This window comes from Salmo salar, chromosome ssa12 (genome assembly GCF_905237065.1).
Source record: "Salmo salar chromosome ssa12, Ssal_v3.1, whole genome shotgun sequence".
In the NCBI taxonomy this organism is placed as follows: domain Eukaryota; kingdom Metazoa; phylum Chordata; class Actinopteri; order Salmoniformes; family Salmonidae; genus Salmo; species Salmo salar.
In genome coordinates this window covers 7,972,000-7,996,468 of record NC_059453.1, presented here as the reverse complement: position 1 = coordinate 7,996,468, position 24,469 = coordinate 7,972,000, and the positions used below count along the sequence as shown (strand labels likewise).

The 24,469-nt window shown below is 41.3% G+C and overlaps 1 protein-coding gene across 2 annotated transcripts; it reads right to left on the bottom strand.

The window, feature by feature from the left end:
- Nucleotides 1-342: 342 nt before the first annotated feature.
- On the bottom strand, nt 343-23,188 carry LOC106564042 (zinc finger and SCAN domain-containing protein 12-like). Of its 2 annotated transcripts, none has more exons than XM_014130020.2 (2): nt 22,302-23,188; nt 343-2,029 (listed from the first exon to the last, which is right to left on the bottom strand). In XM_014130020.2, exons 1-2 carry the CDS (start codon nt 22,936-22,938, stop codon nt 1,497-1,499), a joined length of 1,170 nt encoding a protein of 389 aa, XP_013985495.2. In that variant the 5' UTR covers nt 22,939-23,188; the 3' UTR covers nt 343-1,496. The 2 variants fall into 2 exon arrangements, with proteins under 2 accessions (XP_013985495.2, XP_013985494.2); XM_014130019.2 differs by lacking the exon at nt 343-2,029 and adding an exon at nt 14,354-15,710.
- Between the last annotated feature and the right edge of the window lie 1,281 nt (nt 23,189-24,469).

Here is a 24,469-nt window from a genome sequence, read left to right as displayed (position 1 = left end):
AATATGTATTTGAAGTAATTGTAAATACATGCCAATACTTTCCAAGTGGTATTTTCAAATGCATTCCAATTTTCAATTACTTGTTTTTTCAAATAATGGTAATCTTAACACTTGTTTTGAAATGTATTGAAAAGTAATAGAAATACCTGAACTAGTATATGAACCAAAGGTCTGTTTGATATGATCATGTCTAAAGATAAAAAAAATAAAAACAAATGTAGTCCTATTTTTGAGTATGATTTCATATGTACAATTAGATTTTAAAGGGGCATAAACAGACATTCTCAGTCAAAACCAGGGTTGGGGTCAATTCCATTTCAATTCAGAAAGTAATTCCAATTGCAAAAATTATATACTTTATTGTCCATTTACATGGAAATGCATTTTGTGAAGTCAAACACGATACACTGTAATACATGCTGTATGAATAACACTGGAAAATCAGTACATCTGTCCTATGTTCCACTGTTCAGAGGCCTATATCTGTCCTATGTCCTACTGTTCAGCAGCCTCTACCTGTCCTATGTCCTACTGTTCAGCCTTCATCTGTCCTATGTCCTACTGTTCAGCAGCCTCTACCTGTCCTATGTCCTACTGTTCAGCAGCCTCTACCTGTCCTATGTCCTACTGTTCAGCCTTCATCTGTCCTATGTCCTACTGTTCAGCAGCCTCTACCTGTCCTATGTCCTACTGTTCAGCCTTCATATGTCCTATGTCCTACTGTTCAGCAGCCTCTACCTGTCCTATGTCCTACTGTTCAGCCTTCATCTGTCCTATGTCCTACTGTTCAGCAGCCTCTACCTGTCCTATGTCCTACTGTTCAGCCTTCATCTGTCCTACTGTTCAGCAGCCTCTACCTGTCCTATGTCCTACTGTTCAGCCTTCATCTGTCCTATGTCCTACTGTTCAGCAGCCTCTACCTGTCCTATGTCCTACTGTTCAGCCTTCATCTGTCCTATGTCCTACTGTTCAGCAGCCTGTATCGGTCCTATATCCTACTGTTCAGCCTCCATCTGTCCTATGTCCTACTGTTCAGCAGCCTCTACCTGTCCTATGTCCTACTGTTCAGCCTTCATCTGTCCTATGTCCTACTGTTCAGCAGCCTGTATCGGTCCTATATCCTACTGTTCAGCAGCCTCTACCTGTCCTATGTCCTACTGTTCAGCCTACATATGTCCTGCCGGAATGACGCTTTCCCTGCTCATTAAAATCTCTATGTATTCTCTCTCATGCTCTTTCAGGCCACTTAACTGAACAAAACCCTTTCCACACTGGGTGCAGATGTGAGGCTACTCTCCTGTGTGTGTCCTTAGATGTTTTTTTTAGGTGCACTAACTGAACAAAACCCTTTCCACACTGGGAGCAGAGGTGAGGCTTCTCTCCTTTGTGTGTCCTCTCATGCATTTTCAGGTTCCATAAATGGGTAAAACTTTTTCCACACAGGGAGCAGTGGAAAGGCTTCTCTCCTATGTGTCACCTCATGAGTTTTAAGTTCCCTAACCGGGTAAAACTTTTTCCACACTGAAAGCACTGAAAAGGCTGTGTTTCATCTCATGTGCTTTCAGGCTCCCTACCCAAGTAAAACCCTTTCCACACTGAGAGCATTGGAACGTTTTTTCTCCTGTGTGTATTCTCTGATGATCTTTCAGATGTGATGACTGAATAAATCTCTTTCCACACTGGGAGCTTTCAAATTGCCTCTCTAGAGAGTGTGTTCTCTCATGTGATTTCAGGTTCCCTGAAGAGAAAAATGTATTATCACACTGGGAGCAGTGATACGGCTTCTCTCCAGTGTGTTTTCTTTTATGCACTTTTAAATACCCAGAGTGTCCAAAACCCTTTCCACACTGGGAGCAGTGATAAGGCTTCTCCCCAGTGTGTGTTCTCTTATGTTCTTTCAGATGCCCTATGCGGATAAATCTCTTTCCACACTGGGAGCATTGGTGTGGTCCTGCTGGTTTGGACGTCTCTGGGTCTGGTTCCTCTGAAGGACTCTTCCTGCTGTCAGAGTGAGAGTCTGGTCTCTCTCCTGTCAAAGACAAACAGAGTATTTGGTTAAACAGAGAGACCTGAATAAAATCTTCACATGATAAAACTGTCTATGAAGTTTAATCCAGACTACAGTAGGTCCCTCATTATAAAAAGGTTAGTTTGGATCCTGGATGCTGATTGGTTGATAGCTCTTAGTTATTCACAATAATCCACTAGTAATACCTGTTAACAGTTCCATTTGAATTAAACCTACACATCCACTGTCCCACAGCCCAGCCAGGCAATTTATAAACTAATCTCCACTGAAAAAAAAACATATGGACATTTTAAACCCATGCTTCCAGCCTAACATTTGGTTTGCAATGGAGCAGATTTATATCAACTTCGCTATCTCAGACCTCCGCAACAATGTTGCAATTTTATAAATAATATAATAATAACCATTTTACAAATGCAACAAGGCCCTCAGCCCTGTGGATCACTATGAATAACACACTCTTAACGGCTGTTTCCTGGCGCTCCTCTCCACGTCACGCTTAACCCCTCACCCACGTCACGCGTAAGCCCTCACCCACGTCACGCGTAACCCCTCACCCACGTCACCCCTCACCCACGTCACGCGTAACCCCTCACCCACATAACCCCTCACCCATGTCACCCTCACCCACGTCACGCGTAACCCCTCACCCACGTCACGCGTAACCCCTCACCCACGTCACGCGTAACCCCTCACCCACGTAACGCGTAACCCCTCACCCACGTAACGCGTAACCTCTCAACCACGTCATGCGTAACCCCTTACCCATGTCATACTTAACTCCTTACACAAATCATGCTTAACCCTTTACACTCATGGGAATTGGCCTATATGGACAGGGCTAAACTGACAGGTTTCTTACAAAAGAAATATGGAATGCATAACCATGATAGCAATTAAAAAGGAACAGTTTGGAGATATGGGGAAAATTATTAGACTAAGGGTGAGGACAGCAATTCTCCTGAGAAGACTGACTGAATATTTCATGTGCATTTTACATTTACTGTACTTTTCGCTGCATTTGTTGATAACAAAATCTGAATTTGGGGTAGGTACAAGATAAAACAAAAATGACAGCGTTTGAGTGAGAGGTCTAACTGGTGTCTCCAAGTGGACACACACCTCTCTAAACTGGGCACAGTTCCTAAGTCATTTCAATGCACTTTTATCACTCAAAGAAGTCTTCCGCTATAAGGTGCTTTTTTGAGTTTTTCTAGTTGTGCCATTCAGGAACTAAAGCAAGCACACTTGTAATTGTTTTGTTTGGAACACAGCCCTGCATCCTGCCTTTACACAATTAAATAGAGGGTAAATGCTACAGAGGGTAGTGCCTACGGCCCAGCACATCACTGGGGCCGAGCTCCCTGCCATCCAGGACCTCTATACCAGGCGGTGTCAGAGGAAGGCCCTAAAAATTGTCAAAGACTCCAGCCACCCAAATCATAGACTGTTCTTTCTGTTACTGCACCCAAGCGGTACCGATGCACCATGTCTGGAACCAACAGGACCCTGAACAACTTCTACCCCCAAGCCATAAGACTGCTAAGTAGTTAAGTAGCTAACCAATAGCTACCTGGACTATCTGCATTGACTCTTTTGACTCATCACGCTGCTGTTACTGTTTATTATCTATCCTGTTGCCTAGTCACTTTATCCTTACCTACATGTACATATCTACCTCAATTACCTCGTACCCCTACACATGGACTCGGTACTCGTACCCCATGTATATAACTAAGTTATTACCTCGTACCCCTGCACATGGACTCGGTACTCGTACCCCATGTATATAACTAAGTTATTACCTCGTACCCCGTGTATATAACTAAGTTATTACCTCGTACCCCTGCACATGGACTCGGTACTCGTACCCCATGTATATAACTAAGTTATTACCTCGTACCCCTGCACATGGACTCGGTACTCGTACCCCATGTATATAACTAAGTTATTACCTCGTACCCCTGCACATGGACTCGGTACTCGTACCCCATGTATATAACTAAGTTATTACCTCGTACCCCTGCACATGGACTCGGTACTCGTACCCCATGTATATAACTAAGTTATTACCTCGTACCCCGTGTATATAACTAAGTTATTACCTCATACCCCTGCACATGGACTTGGTACTGGTACCCTTGTTCTATTGCCAACATGACAAGCTAAATGACTAAAATACGATCTTACAGTGTTCGGCTTTCACAAGGCAATTCAGAGAAGCAGATGGTAATGTTGGTGGGCATAGAATGGAGTCATGAGTGCATTCAGATGTGTTGTCTGCGGGAGATTTTCTTGAACATTCTGTAGAATTTCATTCATTCCTATGGAGGACTGCTCCTACTGGCGAGTGCCAATATGGCCGACCGGTAATGTTCATTCATTCTGTTCAGGACAACCCAGGGTATTAACACCATGTCGTCTTGTAACTGTACAATACACAAGTTTTATGATATGGACATTTTGAAGTGCGCATTTTGGACTCACGGGTGTTTTGGTTTACATTGTGTGGCATCAAAGCGGCATTTATTATAATCCTCAACGTCTCATCTTTCAAAATACATAGAGTACTCATAATGTACAGCATTTCCCTCACTCAAGACAACAAAACATTAGCAAAAGTTGTCCAATCAGCTGGAGGGATGGGGGCAACTTCTTGTCGCGCAGTGCTCCAGTTCAGAACGGCTGTCATTCTAAACCCATTCACAGAGCTGTGAAGCGGAGAGCCTGAGCTCCGACGTACGTCATGTATAGCATGTTACTGTACAGCCGCCGTCTTCCAATTTAGGAGATTATCAGTGTCCAAATCTGATTTTTTTTTTAATTGGTACACGGGTGCGAGTGTAAAGGGCTATGGACAGCCCTTAGTTGTGAGGTATTGACGATAATACAGGGGTTTGAGTGCCTGACTGCTTAAATTCAATCACCCGTGGCCAATAGAACAATAGAACATTTAAGCCTGATCAAAATGATCCTTCCCTGTCTTGATTCTCTCCTGTTCATTATTTGAAAAGAAACCGAAAGGCAAGATTTCAACCAAATGTCACAAAATAAGACAGGACTTTACAACAAAACTAAAACTAAAAAAAACTAATAACACCATTGAGATTTTCAAATCATGTTTTTTTTTGAAATCGTAATTTTCTTCTCATGAGATGTTGAGTATTGAGATCGAACAAAGCACTAGAGAAAGAGATATTCAGAGATGTCTGTTATTACGTGCATGTTAAACAACTTCAGCCTCCTCCTTGGGACTTTCCATTCCCTATCTTCGGTCTCTGCGTCTTCCTCGACTGCCTCAGCCTTGGCTGATCTGGCAGTGCATTTCCTCTCTGCAGTTTTTATATTCCAGGCCTTTTCTCTAATCTTGGCTTTCTCCTTCTCCTTGTAGAGACGCTGTTTTTCATTGTTTAACTTTTATTGGTGGCCCCCAGTCTTTGTAGCTTTAACAATTTCTACAGTACAAAATAAATTATTCAAGTGTAGAACTTCAGTAGAATGCCCCTCTAAAACCACACATTAGTTCAACAACTGCAGAATTTGTGCCCTAGTTTTTAAGACAATACTCACTGGTGTTAATCAGATCTCCAGTCTCCCCCTCTTCTTTCACCCCAAAAACGTCCTCTTCTTCCTTCGCTAAAACATCCTCTTCCTCTTCCACCCTGAAAGCTTCTTCCTCTTCTTTCACTGTAACATCATCTTCTTTCAATGTGATATCTTTCTCCTCCTCTTCTTCTTTTAATGTGATATCTTTCTCCTGTTCTTCTTTCATTCCGAAAGCTTTTTTATCGTCTTCTTTGACTGTGACAGTCATCTTCTCCTCTTCCACGACAATATTCAGTCCCAGAGATTATTTTTCCGTCCAGCAGACCTCTTTAGTAGGCGAGTCGTTTATTATTGAGCTCATGGTTGTGGATGTTTGCTAGCTAGCTAGCTCTTTTCGTCAAAGACGTTCATGAATTTATCACTGCCGAAGTGAAAGCCATCCTCTCTTGAGGAATGCTGCTTTTTAGTTAGCTTTGCAACAGTATAAACAATACATTTGGGATTGTTATTTTTCTCTTCAATTAAGTGGGAAAAATAGAACGATCGAGCAGCAGTGAGGGCTCTTCGATACTGTACGGTACTGTCTTTCCAAGGTAATCGGAATACTTTCAGTTTGGTGTAGCGCCACTTCCGTTCCAATTTTCTGGAAGCTTGCTTCAGAGCTCGGGTATTTTCTGAATACCAGGGAGCTAGTTTCTTATGAAAAATGTTTTTTTGTTTTTAAGGGTGCGAATGCATCTAGAGTATTACGCAAGGTTAAATTTAGTTAACCGACTGTTGAACTCTGACGTCCTTGGGTAGTTGGAGGGAGTCTGGAAGGGGATCTAGGAATCTTTGGGTTGTCCGAGAATGAATAGCACGGCTTTTGATGATCCTTGGTTGGGGTCTGAGCAGATTATTTGTTGCGATTGAAAACGTAATAAAATGGTGGTCCGATAGTCCAGGATTATGAGGAAAAACATTAAGATAATCAATATATACTGCTCAAAAAAATAAAGGGAACACTTAAACAACACAGTGTAACTCCAAGTCAATCACACTTCTGTGAAATCAAACTGTCCACTTAGGAAGCAACACTGATTGACAATACATTTTGCATGCTGTTGTGCAAATGGAATAGACAACAGGTGGAAATTATAGGCAATAAGCAAGACACCCCCAATAAAGGAGTGGTTCAGCAGGTGGTGACCACGGACCACTTCTCAGTTCCTATGCTTCCTGGCTGATGTTTTGGTCACTTTTGAATGCTGGCGGTGCTTTCACTCTAGTGGTAGCATGAGACGGAGTCTACAACCCACACAAGTGGCTCAGGTAGTGCAGCTCATCCAGGATGGCACATCAATGCGAGCTGTGGCAAGAAGGTTTGCTGTGTCTGTCAGCGTAGTGTCCAGAGCATGGAGGCGCTACCAGGAGACAGGCCAGTACATCAGGAGACGTGTAGGAGGCCATAGGAGGGCAACAACCCAGCAGCAGGACCGCTACCTCCGCCTTTGTGCAAGGAGGAGCAGGAGGAGCACTGCCAGAGCCCTGCAAAATGACCTCCAGCAGGCCACAAATGTGCATGTGTCTGCTCAAATGGTCAGAAACAGACTCCATGAGGGTGGTATGAGGGCCCGACGTCCACAGGTGGGGGTTGTGCTTACAGCCCAACACCGTGCAGGACGTTTGGCATTTGCCAGAGAACACCAAGATTGGCAAATTCGCCACTGGCGCCCTGTGCTCTTCACAGATGAAAGCAGGTTCACACTGAGCACGTGACAGACGTGACAGAGTCTGGAGACGCCGTGGAGAACGTTCTGCTGCCTGCAACATCCTCCAGCATGACCGGTTCGGCGGTGGGTCAGTCATGGTGTGGGGTGGCATTTCTTTGGGGGGCCGCACAGCCCTCCATGTGCTCGCCAGAGGTAGCCTGACTGCCATTAGGTACCGAGATGAGATCCTCAGACCCCTTGTGAAACCATATGCTGGTGCGGTTGGCCCCGGGTTCCTCCTAATGCAAGACAATGCTAGACCTCATGTGGCTGGAGTGTGTCAGCAGTTCCTGCAAGAGGAAGGCATTGATGCTATGGACTGGCCCGCCCGTTCCCTAGACCTGAATCCAATTGAGCACATCTGGGACATCATGTCTCGCTCCATCCACCAATGCCACGTTGCACCACAGACTGTCCAGGAGTTGGCGGATGCTTTAGTCCAGGTCTGGGAGGAGATCTCTCAGGAGACCATCCGCCACCTCATCAGGAGCATGCCCAGGCGTTGTAGGGAGGTCATACAGGCACGTGGAGGCCACACACACTACTGAGCCTCATTTTGACTTGTTTTAAGGACATTACATCAAAGTTGGATCAGCCTGTAGTGGTTTTCCACTTTAATTTTGAGTGTGACTCCAAATCCAGACCTCCATGGGTTGATAAATTGGATTTCCATTGATTATTTTTGTGTGATTTTGTTGTCAGCACATTCAACTATGTAAAGAAAAAAGTATTTAATAAGATTATTTCTTTCATTCAGATCTAGGATGTGTTGTTTAAGTGTTCCCTTTATTTTTTGAGCAGTGTATATTATTCCACGGGACAAAACTAGGTCCAGAGTATGACTGTGGCAGTGAGTAGGTCCGGAGACATGTTGGACAAAACCCACTGAGTCGATGATGGCTCCGAAAGCCTTTTGGAGTGGGAACTCCAAAACATTAGTACTCTCAAAACAAATGCGTTATGGAAAATTTTTTTATAATTGTTTAAAAATATATATTTGTATATTTTGCTCACATAATATAATTTAAAAGTATCAATTCAGGTGTCTGTACTTGAATAAATGTGTCAAAAACGAATGTAGACATTAATGAATGCAATTCTATAGCTTCCAAAATATTATTTTTTTACAACTGAGGCGTACCAAGATGGCTGCGCAGTGTCTGCAATACAGCGCCCCCTGTCAGTAATCCAGGGTTTCTACACATCATTGATCATAAGTAATTTCAAAATAACAACATATATATATCCTGTTGAGGGTAGGGGGCAGTATTTGCACGGCCGGATAAAAAACGTACCCGATTTAACTGGTTATTACTACTGCCCAGAAACTAGAATATGCATATAATTATTGGCTTTGGATAGAAAACACCCTAAACTTTCTAAAACTGTTTGAATGGTGTCTGTGAGTATAACAGAACTCGTATGGCAGGCAAAAACCTGAGAAGATTCTGTACAGGAAGTGCCCTCTCTGACCATTCCTTGGGCTTCTTGACTCTTTTTATTGAAAACTTAGGATCTTTGCTGTAACGTGACACTTCCTACGGCTCCCACAGGCTCTCAGAACCCGGGAAAAAGCTGAATGATGTCGAGGCAGCCCCTGGCTGAAAAACATTAGCGCCTTTGGTAAGTGGTCTATCAGAGGACAATGAGACTGAGGCGCGTGCACGAGGCGACCCCATGTTTTTATTTTCTCTCTCTTTGTACTAAAACACGGTTTCCCGGTCGGAATATTATCGCTTTTTTACGAGAAAAATGGCATAAAAATGTATTTTAAACAGCGGTTGACATGCTTCTAAGTACGGTAATGGAATATTTAGAATTTTTTTGTCACGAAACGCGTCGGGCGCGTCACCCTTCTTTACCCTTTCGGATAGTGTCTTGTACGCACGAACAAAACGCCGCTATTTGGATATAACTAGGATTATTTTGAACCAAACCAACATTTGTTATTGAAGTAGAAGTCCTGGGAGTGCATTCTGACGAAGAACAGCAAAGGTAATAACATTTTTCTTATAGTAAATCTGACTTTGGTGAGGGCTAAACTTGGTGGGTGTCTAAATAGCTAGCCCTGTGATGCCGGGCTATCTACTCAGAATATTGCAAAATGTGCTTTCACCGAAAAGCTATTTTAAAATCGGACATAGCGAGTGCATAAAGGAGTTCTGTATCTATAATTCTTAAAATAATTGTTATGTTTTTTGTGAACGTTTATCGTGAGTAATTTAGTAAATTCACCGGAAGTTTGCTAGTTCTGAACGTCACATGCTAATGTAAAAAGCTGGTTTTTGATATAAATATGAACTTGATTTGAACAAAACATGTATAACATAATGTCCTAGGATTGTCATCTGATGAAGATCATGAAAGGTTAGTGCTGCATTTAGCTGTGGTTTGGGTTTATGTGACATTATATGCTAGCTTGAAAAATGGGTGTCTGATTATTTCTGGCTGGGTACTCTGCTGACATAATCTAATGTTTTGCTTTCGTTGTAAAGCCTATATATATACAAAAGTAGGTAGACACCCCTTCAAATATATGGATTCGGCTATTTCAGCCACACCCCTTGCTGACAGGTGTATACAATCGAGCACACAGCCATGCAATCTCCATAGACAAACATTGACAGTAGAATTGCCTTACTGAAGAGCTCAGTGACTTTCAACAAGATACCGTCATAGGATGCCACCTTTTCCAACAAGTCAGTTCGTCAAATTTCTGCCCTGCTGGCCCGATCAACTGTAGGTGCTGTTATTGTGAGGTGGAAACGCCTAGGAGCAACAATGGCTCAGCCACAAAGTGGTAGGCCACACAAGCTCACAGAACGGGACTTCCGAGTGCTGAAGTGCGTAGCCCATAAAAATTGTCTGTCCTCGATTGCAACACTCTCTACTGAGTTCCAACCTGCCTCTGGGAGCAACATCAGCACAAGAACTGTTCGCCGGAAGCTTCATGAAATGGGTTTCCATGGCCGAGCAGCCGCACACAAGCCTAAGATCACCATTCGCAATGCCAAGCGTCGGCTGGAGTGGTGTAAAGCTCGCCGCCATTGGACTCTGGAGCAGTGGAAATATGTTCTCTGGAGTGTTGAATCACGCTTCACCATCTGGCAGTCCGACGAACAAATCTGTGTTTGTGGACGCCAGGGGAACGTTATCTGACCCAGTGCATAGTGCCAACTGTAAAGTTTGGTGGCGGAGGAATAATGGTCTGGGGCTGTTTTTCATGGTTCGGGAATAGGCCCCTTAGTTCCAGTGAAGGGAAATCTTAATGCTATAGCATACAAAGACATTCTTGACGATTCTGTGCTTCCAACTTCGTGGCAACAGTTTGGGAAAGGCCCTTTCCGGTTTCAGCATGACAAGCAGTCAGAATGATGACAGCAGACGCTTGCACTTTCTCTGGCATACAGGATATAGCCTAGCTTTTAAGAGGACGATTTGCAGGCAGAAACAAATAAATGGGTAATCGATATTTTATTGAAAACGTGAAGGCACAATGTGTGCTCACCATGGGTAGCCTGTGCACACATTTTCCTTTTCAATTCAGTTTTTTTTAACTGCACCGACTCCAGTTGTTTGTTTCTCCTCCACTTATTTCCATTAGCAATGTTTATTTACAGACACTGTAGTAAACTATTGTCTAATCATATTTAAGTTCATTCCCTTGGAAAGATAACTGCCATGTGATTTTTTTCGCAGCCTACAGATGACCGGGCCTACACAATCACCCCGACCTCAACCCAATTGAGATGGTTTGGGATGAGTTGGACCACAGATTGAAGGAAAAGCAGCCTACAAGTGCTCAGCATATGTGGGAACTCCTTCAAGACTGTTGGAAAAGCATTCCAGGTGAAGCTGGTTGAGAGAATGCCAAGAGTGTGCAAAGCTGTCATCAAGGCAAAGGGTGGCTACTTTGAAGAATCTCAAATATAAAATATATTAGGATTTGTTTAAAACTTTTTTGGTTACTACATGATTCCATACGTGTTATTTCATAGTTTTGCCCTGAAGCAAGGATATGCATATTCTTGGTACCATTTGAAAGGAAACACTTTGAAGTTTGTGGAAATGTGAATAGAATGTAGGAGAATATAACACAATAGATCTGGTATAAGAAAATACAAAAGGGAAAAAAAAGAAATCTACCACCATCTTTGAAATGCAAAAGAAAGGTCCCAGTTCTAGCCATCACTCTGGTTGTAATTCCGATGGTGTCCACAAGATGGCATCAGTGTATGTGCAACGTTTGAGATGGATAACTTGAAGTATGAGCGAACTACATGACATTTAGTGTGAAGTCACCCAGGTACATTTGGGCAAATCGTAACGGAGACATTTGCATTCATATTATATTTTTCTGCAAGAACATCGTCAAATCTGTATACTTGGACTTTGATTGAGCTTTTCTAGTATTAGTAGCCATATTATAACTTCAACATTTGCAAAACAACCAGTTTTCATAACTCTATATTCTTATCATTTTTGTCCAAAAGGAAAAGGCATGCTGTCGCACAAGGTTAATCATTGGCTATCTAGCTAGCTTTGTTTGACCCCGATTGGTGCTTATTTGATAAAGATACAGTCGATCAAATTAAGACTGGCCGCGTCATCGGCGTGCCATGAAGGCATCGCTCTCTGACCAAATATGGTGTTCTATAGGATATACTACACCACTAATGATATAGTTAAGTCTGGTTATGTTCTAGGATCTCTGAGGAATACATACGAACGTGATTTGACTGGTTGAAACAACGTTTAGGGTTAGATTTTCACAGAATTTCTATCTTTGCAAATTGAACGAGTGGAAATACAAAATCGATCGTGCATGCTATATGGACATTTTTAGGATATGAAAAAGGATTTTACCTAACAAAACAACACTTCATGTTATCTCTGGGACCCTTTGGATGTTAAATCAGAGCAAGATTTCAGAATGTAAGTACACATTTCACCTTCAGAGGTGAATTGATCAAAACTATCGCAGTGAAAAAAGTGTTTTGTTGTTAGGAGCTCTCCTCAAACAATAGCATGGCATTTTTTTGCAGTAATAGCTACTGCAAATTGGACAGTGCAGTTATATTAACAAGAATTTAAGCTTTCAGCCGACATAAGACACTTATATGTACCGACATTTGTCATTTCTCTCAAATCTGCGATCGTGACACAAGGCGCTGCATGATTTACAACTGTCCCGTTAACGGGACAGCTATCCGTAAGAAGTTTTAATAACAACTTATTATTTATAGTGACGGCCTACCAAAAGGCAAAAAGCCTTCTGCGGGGATGGGGGCTGGGATTAAAAACAAATTAAATAAAAATATAGGACAAAACACATCACGACAAGAGAGACACCACAAAACTACATAAAGAGAGACCTAAGACAACAACATAGCAAGGCAGCAGCACATGACAACACAGCATGGTAGCAACACCACATGACAGCATGGTAGCGGCACAAAACATGGTACAAACATTATTGGGCACAGACAACAGCACAAAGGGCAAGAAGGTAGAGACAACAATAGATCACACGAAGCAGCCACAACTGTCAGTAAGAGTGTCCATGATTGAGTCCTTGAATGAAGAGATGGCGATAAAACTGTCCAGTTTGAGTGTTTGTTGCAGCTTGTTCCAGTCGCTAGCTGCATCGAACTGAAAAGAGGTCAACACAGAAATGTGTATGCTTTGGGGACCTTCAACAGAATGTGACTGGCAGAACGGGTGTTGTATGTGGAGGATGAGGGCTGCAGTAGGTTTGTCAGATAGGGGGGAGGGGGGAGTGAGGCCTAAGAGGGTTTTTATAAATAAGCATCAACCAGTGGGTCTTGCGCCAGGTATACAGAGATGACCAGTTTACAGAGGAGAATAGAGTGCAGTGATGTGTCCTATAAGGAGCATGGTGGCAAATCTGATGGCCGAATGGTAAAAAACATCTAGCTGCTTGAGAGCGCCCTTACCTGCCAATCTATAAATTATGTCTCTGTAATCTAGCATGGGTAGGATGGTCATCTGAATCAGGCTTAGTTTGGCAGCTGGGGTGAAAGAGGAGCGATTACAATAGAGGAAACCAAGTCGAGATTTAACCTTAGCCTGCAGCTTTGATATGTGCTGAAAGGAGGACAGTGTACCGTCTAGTCATACTCCCAAGTACTTGTATGAGGTGACTACGTCAAGCTCTAAACCCTCAGAGGTAGTAATAACACCGGAGGGGAGAGGGGCATTCTTCTTACCAAACCACATGACCTTTGTTTTGGAGGTGTTCAGAACAAGGTTAAGGGCAGAGAAAGCTTGTTGGACACTAAGATAGCTTTGTTGTAGAGTGTTTAACACAAAATCCGGGGAGGGGCCAGCTGAGTATAAGACTGTATCATCTGCATATAAATGGATGACAGAGCTTCCTACTGCCTGAGCTTTGTTGTTGATGTAAATTGAGAAGAGTGTGGGGCCTAGGATCGAGCCTTGGGGTACTCCCTTGGTGACAGGCAGTGGCAGAGACAGCAAATGTTCTGACTTTATACACTGCACGCTTTGAGAGAGGTAGTTAGCAAACCAGGCCAAAGAGCCCTCAGAGACACCAATACTCCTTACCTGGCCCACAAGAATGGAATGGTCTACTGTATCAAAAGCTTTGGCCAAGTCAACAGAAATAGCAGCACAACATTGCTTAGAATCAAGGGCAATGGTGACATCATTTATAACCTTTAAAGTTGCAGTAACACATCCATAACCTGAGCGGAAAACAGATTGCATGTAGATGTATATAATGAACAGACTAGGTCTATACTGCTCCTACATGGTATATCAATACATCATGTAGATGTATATAATGAACAGACTAGGTCTATACTGCTCCTACATGGTATATCAATACATCATGTAGATGTATATAATGAACAGACTAGGTCTATACTGCTCCTACATGGTGTAACAATACATCATGTAGATGTATATAATGAACAGACTAGGTCTATACTGCTCCTACATGGTATAACAATACATCATGTAGATGTATATAATTATCTATTGGTGTTCCACATTTTATTTTTTTCAAACACAATATTTTGCATTAATCAAATCCTTTTTACAATCAGCACCTGAGTTTTCTCTGACATGGTGGAATAATACTAATGGGAATATTTATGAGGTAGTGAATGTTTTACATGTCAACAACTTAATGTTATCAGAACAACGTCATCACATTTTCATACACCTTTAGCTTGATGAATGGTACAAGAATGTATGCAATGAAACAACTAAATTCAAGAGATTAAGGTTAAAACAAAGAAATGCAACTTCCAATAATCTACTTAATTATTTAGATTTTGAAATATCCAAATCATAAAATGAACATCTAAGGATTGATACTATCCAATCAATCAAAGCTCCTAATCAAAACAAAATGTTAAAATCAGATTTTATATATGATCATGGTCTCAATAAAAAATGAAAAGTAGACCTATTCTTTTTTTGAAAGCTTTCATACATACAATTTGGTTTTGTGTGGCATAAACAAGAACACATTCTCAATCAAAAACATAAGTCAGAACACAGCCTCTCTATTCTCTCATGTGATTGCAGGTCCTCTGACTGGGAAAATGTCTTTCCACATTGAGAGCAGTGGTATGTCTTCTCCTCCTGTGTATGTATTATTTTGTGCTTATTCAGATGCCTTAACCGGGTAAAACTCTTTTCACACTGGGAGCAGTGATAGGTGTTATCCTCTCCTGTGTGTGTCCTCTCATGCTGGTTTAGGTTTCCTAACTGGGTAAAACTCTTTCCACACAAGGAGCACTGGTAGGGCTTTTCACGCGTGTGTATCCACTCATGCTTTTTCAGGCTCCCCCACCGGGTAAAACTCTTTTCACAATGGGAACAGTGGTAAGGCTTCTCTCCTGTGTGTGCCCTCTCATGCGTTCTTAGGTGCCCTAACCGGGTAAAACTCTTTCCACAGTGGGAACAGTGATAAAGCTTCTCTCCTATGTGTGCCCTCTCATGCGTTCTCAGGTGCCATAAACTGATAAATATTTTTCTACACTGGGAGCAGTGGTAGGGCTTCTCTCCTGAGTGTGTTTTGGGGTGTTTTTTCAGGCTCCCTGAATGGGTAAAACTCTTTCCACATTGGGAACAGTGATGAGGCTTCACTCCAGAGTGTATTCTCTCATGTCGTTTCAGGCTGTCTATCTGGCAAAACCTCTTCCCAAAGTCTGAGCAGTGGTAAGGCTTTTCTCCTGTGTGTGTTCTCCCATGCTCTTTTAGTGTCCATAACCGCTTAAAACTCTTTCCACAATGGGAGGTGTGGTGTCGTCCCGCTGGTTTGGGCAACTCTGGGTCTGGTTCCCCTGAAGGACTCTTCCCGCTGTCAGAGTGAGAGTCTGGCCTCTCTCCTGCCAAATACAAACAGAGTATTTGTTTAAACAGCCCTAACTGAAATCGCCACATGATTAAACTGAGGTTTAATCCAGACTAGATCCCTCATAAAAATTGTACATTTGGATCTTGAATGCTGAATGGTTGATAGCTGTTAATCACGATGATCCACAGGTAATGCCTGTTGAACAGTTCCATTCTACACATCCACTGTCCCATCAGCCCAGCCAGGCAATTCATAAACTAATCTCCACTCTGAAAAAATATTTTGACATTATTACCCCTTAGCTTCCAGTATTCTAACATTTGGTTTGTATAAACTAGGGACGTGACAAATGTTTTTAGCTGATAGGACTGGAATCCGGTGAGGTCATCTGATGCAACAGCCAAGAGCGTGCAAAGCTGTCATCAAGGCAAAGCGTGTCTACTTTGAAGAACCTAAAATATAAAATATATTTTGATTTGTTTAACACTTTTTTGGTTACAATATTATTCTATAATAATACCCCCTCCTGTACTACCTGTTCACCCATGACTGCGCGGCCACGCACGTCTCCAACTCAAATCATCATGTTTGCTGACGACACAACAGTGGTAGACCTGATTACCAGCAACAATGAGACAGCCTAAAGGGAGGAGGTGAGGGCCCTGGCGGAGTGGTGCCAGGAATATAACCTCTACCTCAACGTCAACAAAACTAAGGAGCTGATCGTTGACTTCAGGAGACAGCAGAGAGAACATGCCCCCATCCATATCGACGGGCCATAGTCGAGGGTGAAAAGTTAAGTTCCTTTGCTTGCACATCACCGACAACCTAAAATGGTTCATTCACAAAGACAGTGTGGTGAAGGCGAAAAAGCACCTCTTCAACCTCAGGAGGCTAAAGACCCTAAAACCCTGACAAACTTCTACAGATGCACCATCGAGAGCATCCTGTTGGGCTGTATCACAGCCTGGTACGGCAATTGCACCGTTTGCAACTGCAGTGCTCTCCAGAGGGTGGTGCGGGCATTTTTGGACACCGATCATGGCCGATTACATTGCACTCCACGAGGAGACTGCGTGGCAGGCTGACTACCTGTTATGCGAGTGCAGCAAGGAGCCAAGGTAAGGTGCTAGCTAGTATTAAACTTATTTTATAAAAAACAATCAATCTTAACATAATCACTAGTTAACTACACATGGTTGATGATATTACTAGTTTATCTAGCTTGTCCTGCGTTGCATATAATCGATGCGGTGCCTGTTAATTTATCATTGAATCATAGCCTACTTTGCCAAACGGGTGATTTAACAAGCGCATTCGCGAAAAAAGCACTGTTGTTGCACCACTGTGTACCTAACCATAAACATCAACGCCTTTCTTAAAATCAATACACAAGTATATATTTTTAAACCTGCATATTTAGTTAATATTGCCTGCTAACATGAATTTCTTTTAACTAGGGAAATTGTGTCACTTCTCTTGCGTTCTGTGCAACAGAGTCAGGGTATATGCAGCAGTTTGGACCGCCTGGCTCGTTGCGAACTGTGAAGACTATTTCTTCCTAACAAAGACAGCCGACTTCGCCAAACGGGGGATGATTTAACAAAAGCGCATTTGCGAAAAAAGCACAATCGTTGCACGACTGTACCTAACCATAAACATCAATGCCTTTCTTAAAATCAATACACAGAAGAATATATTTTTAAACCTGCATATTTAGTTAAAAGAAATTCATGTTAGCAGGCAATATTAAACTAGGGAAATTGTGTCACTTCTCTTGCGTTCATTGCACACAGAGTCGGGTATATGCAACAGTTTGGGCCGCCTGGCTCGTTGCGAACTAATCTGCCAGAATTTGACGTAATTATGACATAACATTGAAGGTTGTGCAATGTAACAGCAATATTTAGACTTATGGATGCCACCCGTTAGATAAAATACGGAACGGTTCCGTATTTCACTGAAAGAATAAATGTTTTATTTTCGAAATGATCATTTCCGGATTTGACCATATTAATGAGCTATGGCTCGTATTTCTGTGTGTTATTATGTTAATTAAGTCTATGATTTGATATTTGATAGAGCAGTCTGACTGAGCTGTGGTAGGCAGCAGCAGGCTCGTAAACATTCATTCAAACAGCCCTTTCGTGCGTTTGCCAGCAGCTCTTCGCAATGCTTCAAGCATTGTACTGTTTATGACTTCAAGCTAGATAGCGGGGTGCGCGCTAATAGCGTTTCAAACGTCACTCGCTCTGAGACTTGGAGTAGTTGTTCCCCTTGCTCTGCAGGGGCCGCGGCTTTTGTGGAGCGATGGGTAATGATGCTTCGAGGGTGGCTGTTGTCGATGTGTTCCTGGTTCGAGCCCAGGTAGGGGCGAGGAGAGGGACGGAAGCTATACTGTTACACTGGCAATACTAAAGTGCCTATAAGAAAATCCAATAGTCAAAGGTATATGAAATACAAATCGTATAGAGAAATAGTCCTATAATTCCTATAATAACTACAACCTAAAACTTCTTACCTGGGAATATTGAAGACTCATGTTAAAAGGAACCACCAGCTTTCATAAGTTCTCATGTTCTGAGCAAGGAACTTAAACGTTAGCTTTTTTACTTGGCACATATTGCACTTTTACTTTCTTCTCCAACACTTTGTTTTTGCATTATTTAAACCAAATTGAACATGTTTCATTATTTATTTGAGGCTAAATTGATTTTATTGATGTATTATATATTAAGTTAAAATAAGTGTTCATTCAGTATTGTTGTAATTGTCATTATTACAAAAAATGAATAAAATAAATTGTTCAATTTAAAAGAAAGATTTTTTTTTATTATAAAAAAAAAAAAAATAAAAAAAAAAAAAAAAAAAATCGGCCGATTAATCGATATCGGATTTTTTGGGTCCTCCAATAATCGGCATCGGCTTTGAAAAATCATAATCGGTCAACCTCTATTCTCTATAAGCATGCTGAAAGTTAATTTGTTTACAGAGAAATAGCATTGTATTTGGTCAAACACCATTTTTCCCCCAACAGTTGGCTAAGAGCTGGCAGCAAGCTTATAGGTCTGCTGTTAGAACCAGTAAAGGCCGCTTTACCACTCTCGGGGAGTGGAATTACTTCGGCTTCCCTCCAGGCCTGAGGACAAAGACTTTCCTCAAGGCTCAGATTAAAAATATGACAGATAGGAGTGGCTATAGAGTCAGCTACTGTCCTCAGTAGCAGTCCATTTAAGTTGTCAATGCCAGGAGGTTTGTCATTATTGAATGATAACAATTTTTCCACCTCCCCCACTAACTTTACAAAATTCAAACTTGGACTGCTTTTCTTTCATTATTTGTTTTTTATGCATGAATATAATTGCTCACTGTTTGTCGTGGGAATTTCCTGCCTAAGTTTGCCCACTCTGTCAATGAAATAATCATTAAAATAATTGGCAACATCAAATGGTTTTGTGATGAATTTGTCTTTCTGCCCATAATTTCATTTAAAGTAATCAAAAGTTTTTTTCCATCATTCTTTATATCATTGATCTTGGCCTCATAACGTTTATTATGTTTGTTGAGTTTAGTCATAATTTCTCAATTTGCAGTAAGTAAACTAGTCAGATGTACAGACTTATTAGCCACTCCTTTTGCCCCATCTCTTTCAACCATACAGTTTTTCAATTCCTCATCAATCCATATACATCTACATGATGTATTGTTACACCATGTAGAAGAAGTATAGACCTAGTCTGTTCAATATACATCTACATAATGTGTTGTTGCACCATGTAGGAGCAGTATAGACCTAGTCTGTTCATTATATACATCTACATGATGATGTATTGTTACACCATGTAGGAGCAGTATAGACCTAGTCTGTTCATTATATACATCTACATGATGTATTGTTACACCATGTAGGAGCAGTATAGACCTAGTCTGTTCATTATATACATCTACATGATGTATTGTTACACCATGTAGGAGCAGTATAGACCTAGTCTGTTCATTATATACATCTACATGATGTATTGTTACACCATGCAGGAGCAGTATAGACCTAGTCTGTTCATTATATACATCTACATGATGTATTGTTACACCATGTAGGAGCAGTATAGACCTAGTCTGTTCATTATATACATCTACATGATGTATTGTTACACCATGTAGGAGCAGTATAGACCTAGTCTGTTCATTATATACATCTACATGATGTATTGTTACACCATGTAGGAGCAGTATAGACCTAGTCTGTTCATTATATACATCTACATGATGTATTGTTACACCATGTAGGAGCAGTATAGACCTAGTCTGTTCATTATATACATCTACATGATGTATTGTTACACCATGTAGGAGCAGTATAGACCTAGTCTGTTCATTATATACATCTACATGATGTATTGTTACACCATGTAGGAGCAGTATAGACCTAGTCTGTTCATTATATACATCTACATGATGTATTGTTACACCATGTAGGAGCAGTATAGACCTAGTCTGTTCATTATATACATCTACATGATGTATTGATACACCATGCAGGAGCAGTATAGACCTAGTCTGTTCATTATATACATCTACATGATGTATTGTTACACCATGTAGGAGCAGTATAGACCTAGTCTGTTCATTATATATATCTACATGATGTATTGTTACACCATGTAGGAGCAGTATAGACCTAGTCTGTTCATTATATACATCTACATGATGTATTGTTACACCATGTAGGAGCAGTATAGACCTAGTCTGTTCATTATATACATCTACATGATGTATTGATACACCATGTAGGAGCAGTATAGACCAAGTCTGTTCATTATATATATCTACATGATGTATTGATACACCATGTAGGAGCAGTATAGACCTAGTCTGTTCATTATATATATCTACATGATGTATTGATACACCATGTAGGAGCAGTATAGACCTAGCTGTTCATTATATATATCTACATGATGTATTGTTACACCATGTAGGAGCACTTTAGACCTAGCTGCTCATTTTGGTATCTGTTTGACTGTTGACATTTCCATTCTATGCATCCACAGCCCAGGCAGGCAATTCATAAACTAATCTCCACTGGAAAAAAGTATCTTGACATTTTTACCCCATGCTTTTAGTCCAACATTTGGTTTGCAACATTTGTATAAACTATCTGCCTCTCCAACAATGTTGCAATTTAGAAATGCGATCTACACCCTGCCTTAGAGAATAAACATCACCGGATGAGAGCAACCTTTTCTGAGCCACTCGAAATCAATCATCATCATCACTATTATGGATACATTTAAAGAAATTTTAATAGAAAAAAAGTTCAACGAAATGGCATCTGGTTTGCTGTCATTCCAGCTTCAGAGTTTGATGTGATTGTGTTAACTAGCTAGCAATGGAGATGCACGTTAGCCAGCCTGCATAGCAACCATTTCTGTTTCGAACAACCAGTGTGCTTGGCTAGAAACTATGCCAATAGAAGGGACAACCAGTGCTTTTGTCTCTAAACCTCAGAAAATATAACTAAATACTGGCTTATTTCCGGACTACAGTGCATTCGGGAAAGTATTCAGACCCCTTCCCTTTTTCCACATTTTGTTACGTTACAGCCTTATTCTAAAATTGATTAAATTATTTATTTTCCTCATCAATCTACACACAATACCCCATAATGACAAAGTGAAAACAGGTTTAAGGCTGTAACATAATAAAATGTGGCAAAAGTCAAAGGGTCTGATTTACATTAGTCGACATTGACAGGAGCGCTCCAAACAAGACAATTAATAAATTGACCAAACTCATAAATATAATGAAATAATCCAAAACTTGCAAACGTGTCCACACCGACAATCGGTACACGACTGTAAATAATATTTTAAATGTATTAAACAGAAATTACCATAAACAAACATTGTAGATGAGAAATTATTGGTAATTGTAGGCTACTACTGGTGATTTGTGTAATGGGGAATTGATAGACACTAACAATCAAAGGGCAAAACAATTCAAATTAGTTAAATTCAGAATTGACCAAAGTTAGCTCGCTAACTATCTCGCTACGTAGTTTCCCATCAAATAGGGTACGACAGTTGAAATGTATTGGGCTTTAATACATTATAGTCTCCAAGAATCCATGGATATGCCTTTATTAGCCCAAACGTAGACCCCTTTTTATTAATTATTAGCCCAAACGTATACCACGGGAGGTGGTAGCATTTAACAATTTGATTTAATTATTTCCTGGGCACTGCTCGTTGATGTAAGGGACGACCTTTTAAAGAAACACTGCATACTGACTATGAATATTCATTCTGACATGGAACACGTGCTGCTACACGGATACAGATTTGGTCGCTATGGAATCCAACGCATTTGCTATGGAACGCCAGAGACCCAATCTTATTAATACATGAAATAATGAATAAAGGGGTCTAAGTTCGAGCAAGGCATATATATCATTACTTTAAAAATCCCCAAATGTATGGAACAATCACAGATTGCTCCTTTAACAATTCCTACAGTACTGAACAACATATTCAAGTGTAGAACTTCAGTAGAATGCCCCTTTAAAACCACACATTAGTTCAACAACTGCATAGTTTGTGCCCCTGTTTAAGACGGTACTCACTGGTGTTAATCGGATCTTCAGGCTCCTCCTCATCATCTCCGTCTTCTTTTACTCCCAAAACGTCTTTCTCTTTTGAGATATCCTCCTCTTCCACTCCAAAAGGTTCTTCCATTATAACATCCTCATTTTCATTTAATGTGATAGCCTCCTCTTCCTCTTTTACTCCAAAAGGTTCTTTCTCTTCTTTCACTGTAACATCCTCTTCTTTTTTCAATGTGATAGCTTCCTCTTCCTCCTTTTTAATTCTGAAAGCGTCTACCACCTCCTCTTCCATTATGACAGCCTCTACCCCCTCTTCCTTTTTCACCCCAAAAGGCTCGTTCACTTCTTGGACTGTAAAATCCTCTTCTTCCTCTTTTATTCTGAAAGCTTCTACCTCCTCTTCCACTGTGACAGCCTCTATCCCCTCTTCCTCTTTCACTCCAAAAGGTTCTTTCTCTTCTTTCACTGTAACATAATTTTCTTCTTTCAATGTGATAGCCTCCTCTTCTTCCGTTTTCACTCTGAAAGCTTCTTCCTCTTCTTTCACTGTAATATCCTCCTCTTCTTTTACGACAATGTTCAGACCCAGAGCTTCTTTCTCCATCCAGCAGAGCTTCTGTTCTGTAGCAGGGGGGGAATAACTTAGTGAACTCATGGTCGGGGATGTTTGTTAGCTAGCTAGTTAGTTAGCATTTGCGACTAGCCTGGTGCTGGTATACCTTTTTTGACAAATTGGTAAATTTTTACAAGCAAATTACTTTTACGTTAATACGTACACATAATTGTCTTTAAAACACGGATTAATATACACAAGAATGGTCTAAAGAGCTTCAATGTTTCGCTTTTATGTTGACTAGCAAGCTACCGAAATGGTGGAATAAGTGGCCTTGTTGGTCGTTGAAGAAGCGTCCAGTCCCGTCCACTAGATTATACGTCACGCAAGAAGTACCACATGAAACTCACATCGCCATCTGTTGACTGGAGTCCGTAACGCAGTTTCGACAAATATTCATGACATTGTTTATTCTAGCAAACAATTTAAAAATAAGTAATTTAAAAACAACCAGTTTGAAAAAGGATCTTGTCAAACATTTAAAAAAACAGTTTGTGTAGAGGGGGGTCATCTTAAAAGTAGAGAGCCTGTACCAATCCCAAAATCATCCCCTAAAACCTATGCCCTTGTGGACATCTGAGGGGGATTTGATTCGTATAAGATTGGCCCAGGCGCTCCACTTCTAAATTGACCCACTTTATGACCAAATGTTTTTTTTAATGGACCCTTGAAGCTGACCCTTTGTTTTAATCTGAGATTAATTGCTGCTCTGGAATGTCTCCCGTTGTCATATTTCAATAACACTGTTTTCTGAGTGTCATATTTCAAGAACACAGTAAAACATTTGCGATTGAAAGTCTGTCTCTATTATCATTCAGTAGGTCCTATAGCATTATATGGTCACTCCCAGTAAGGTCAATTTTGAGTGATTGATATCCCAGGCTTATATGCGCTGTGCTCAGGAGCCTGGGGACAAGGTGTCTGTGTATTGACCATGTTGAGTGGTTAATGTGTGGTCTATCTATGGTCAGAGGGAGCTGGGGTGCAGACGGTGAGAGGAGGTGGAGAGGACGGTCGGAGTGGAGAGAGTGAGGACGGTGGGAGTGGAGGTGGTGGAGGTGTTTGGGGTGGAGAGGACTGTGGGAGTGGAGGTGTTTGAGGTGGAGAGGACTGTGGGAGTGGAGAGAGTGAGGACAGTGGGAGTGGAGGTGGTGGAGAGGACTGTGGGCGTGTTTGGGGTGGAAAGGACAGTGGTGGAGGTATTTGGGGTGGAGAGGACGGTGGGAGTGGAGGTGTTTGTGGTGGAGAGGACTGTGGACTCAGCGGAGGACATCCCAGCCACTTGGCAGTGTTGGCACTGCTACTTCCTACCTGACAGGTAAGATGACATCACTGCTAATTATACAATCAATCAATCAATCAAACTAAATTACATGGTTATTATATATGGCCCTTTTTTATTTTATTTGTATTTTTTTTACATCAGTCGTTGTCACAAAGTGCTTTTACAGTAACCCGGCCAACACCAGAGAATCCCAGGACATACAGGGCACCACTGCTGCTGCCATCTCGTTTTCCCTGTGTGATGTCATATCCTGTTCCTGTTTAGGCACCTAGCCTGCCGAGTGCCGGT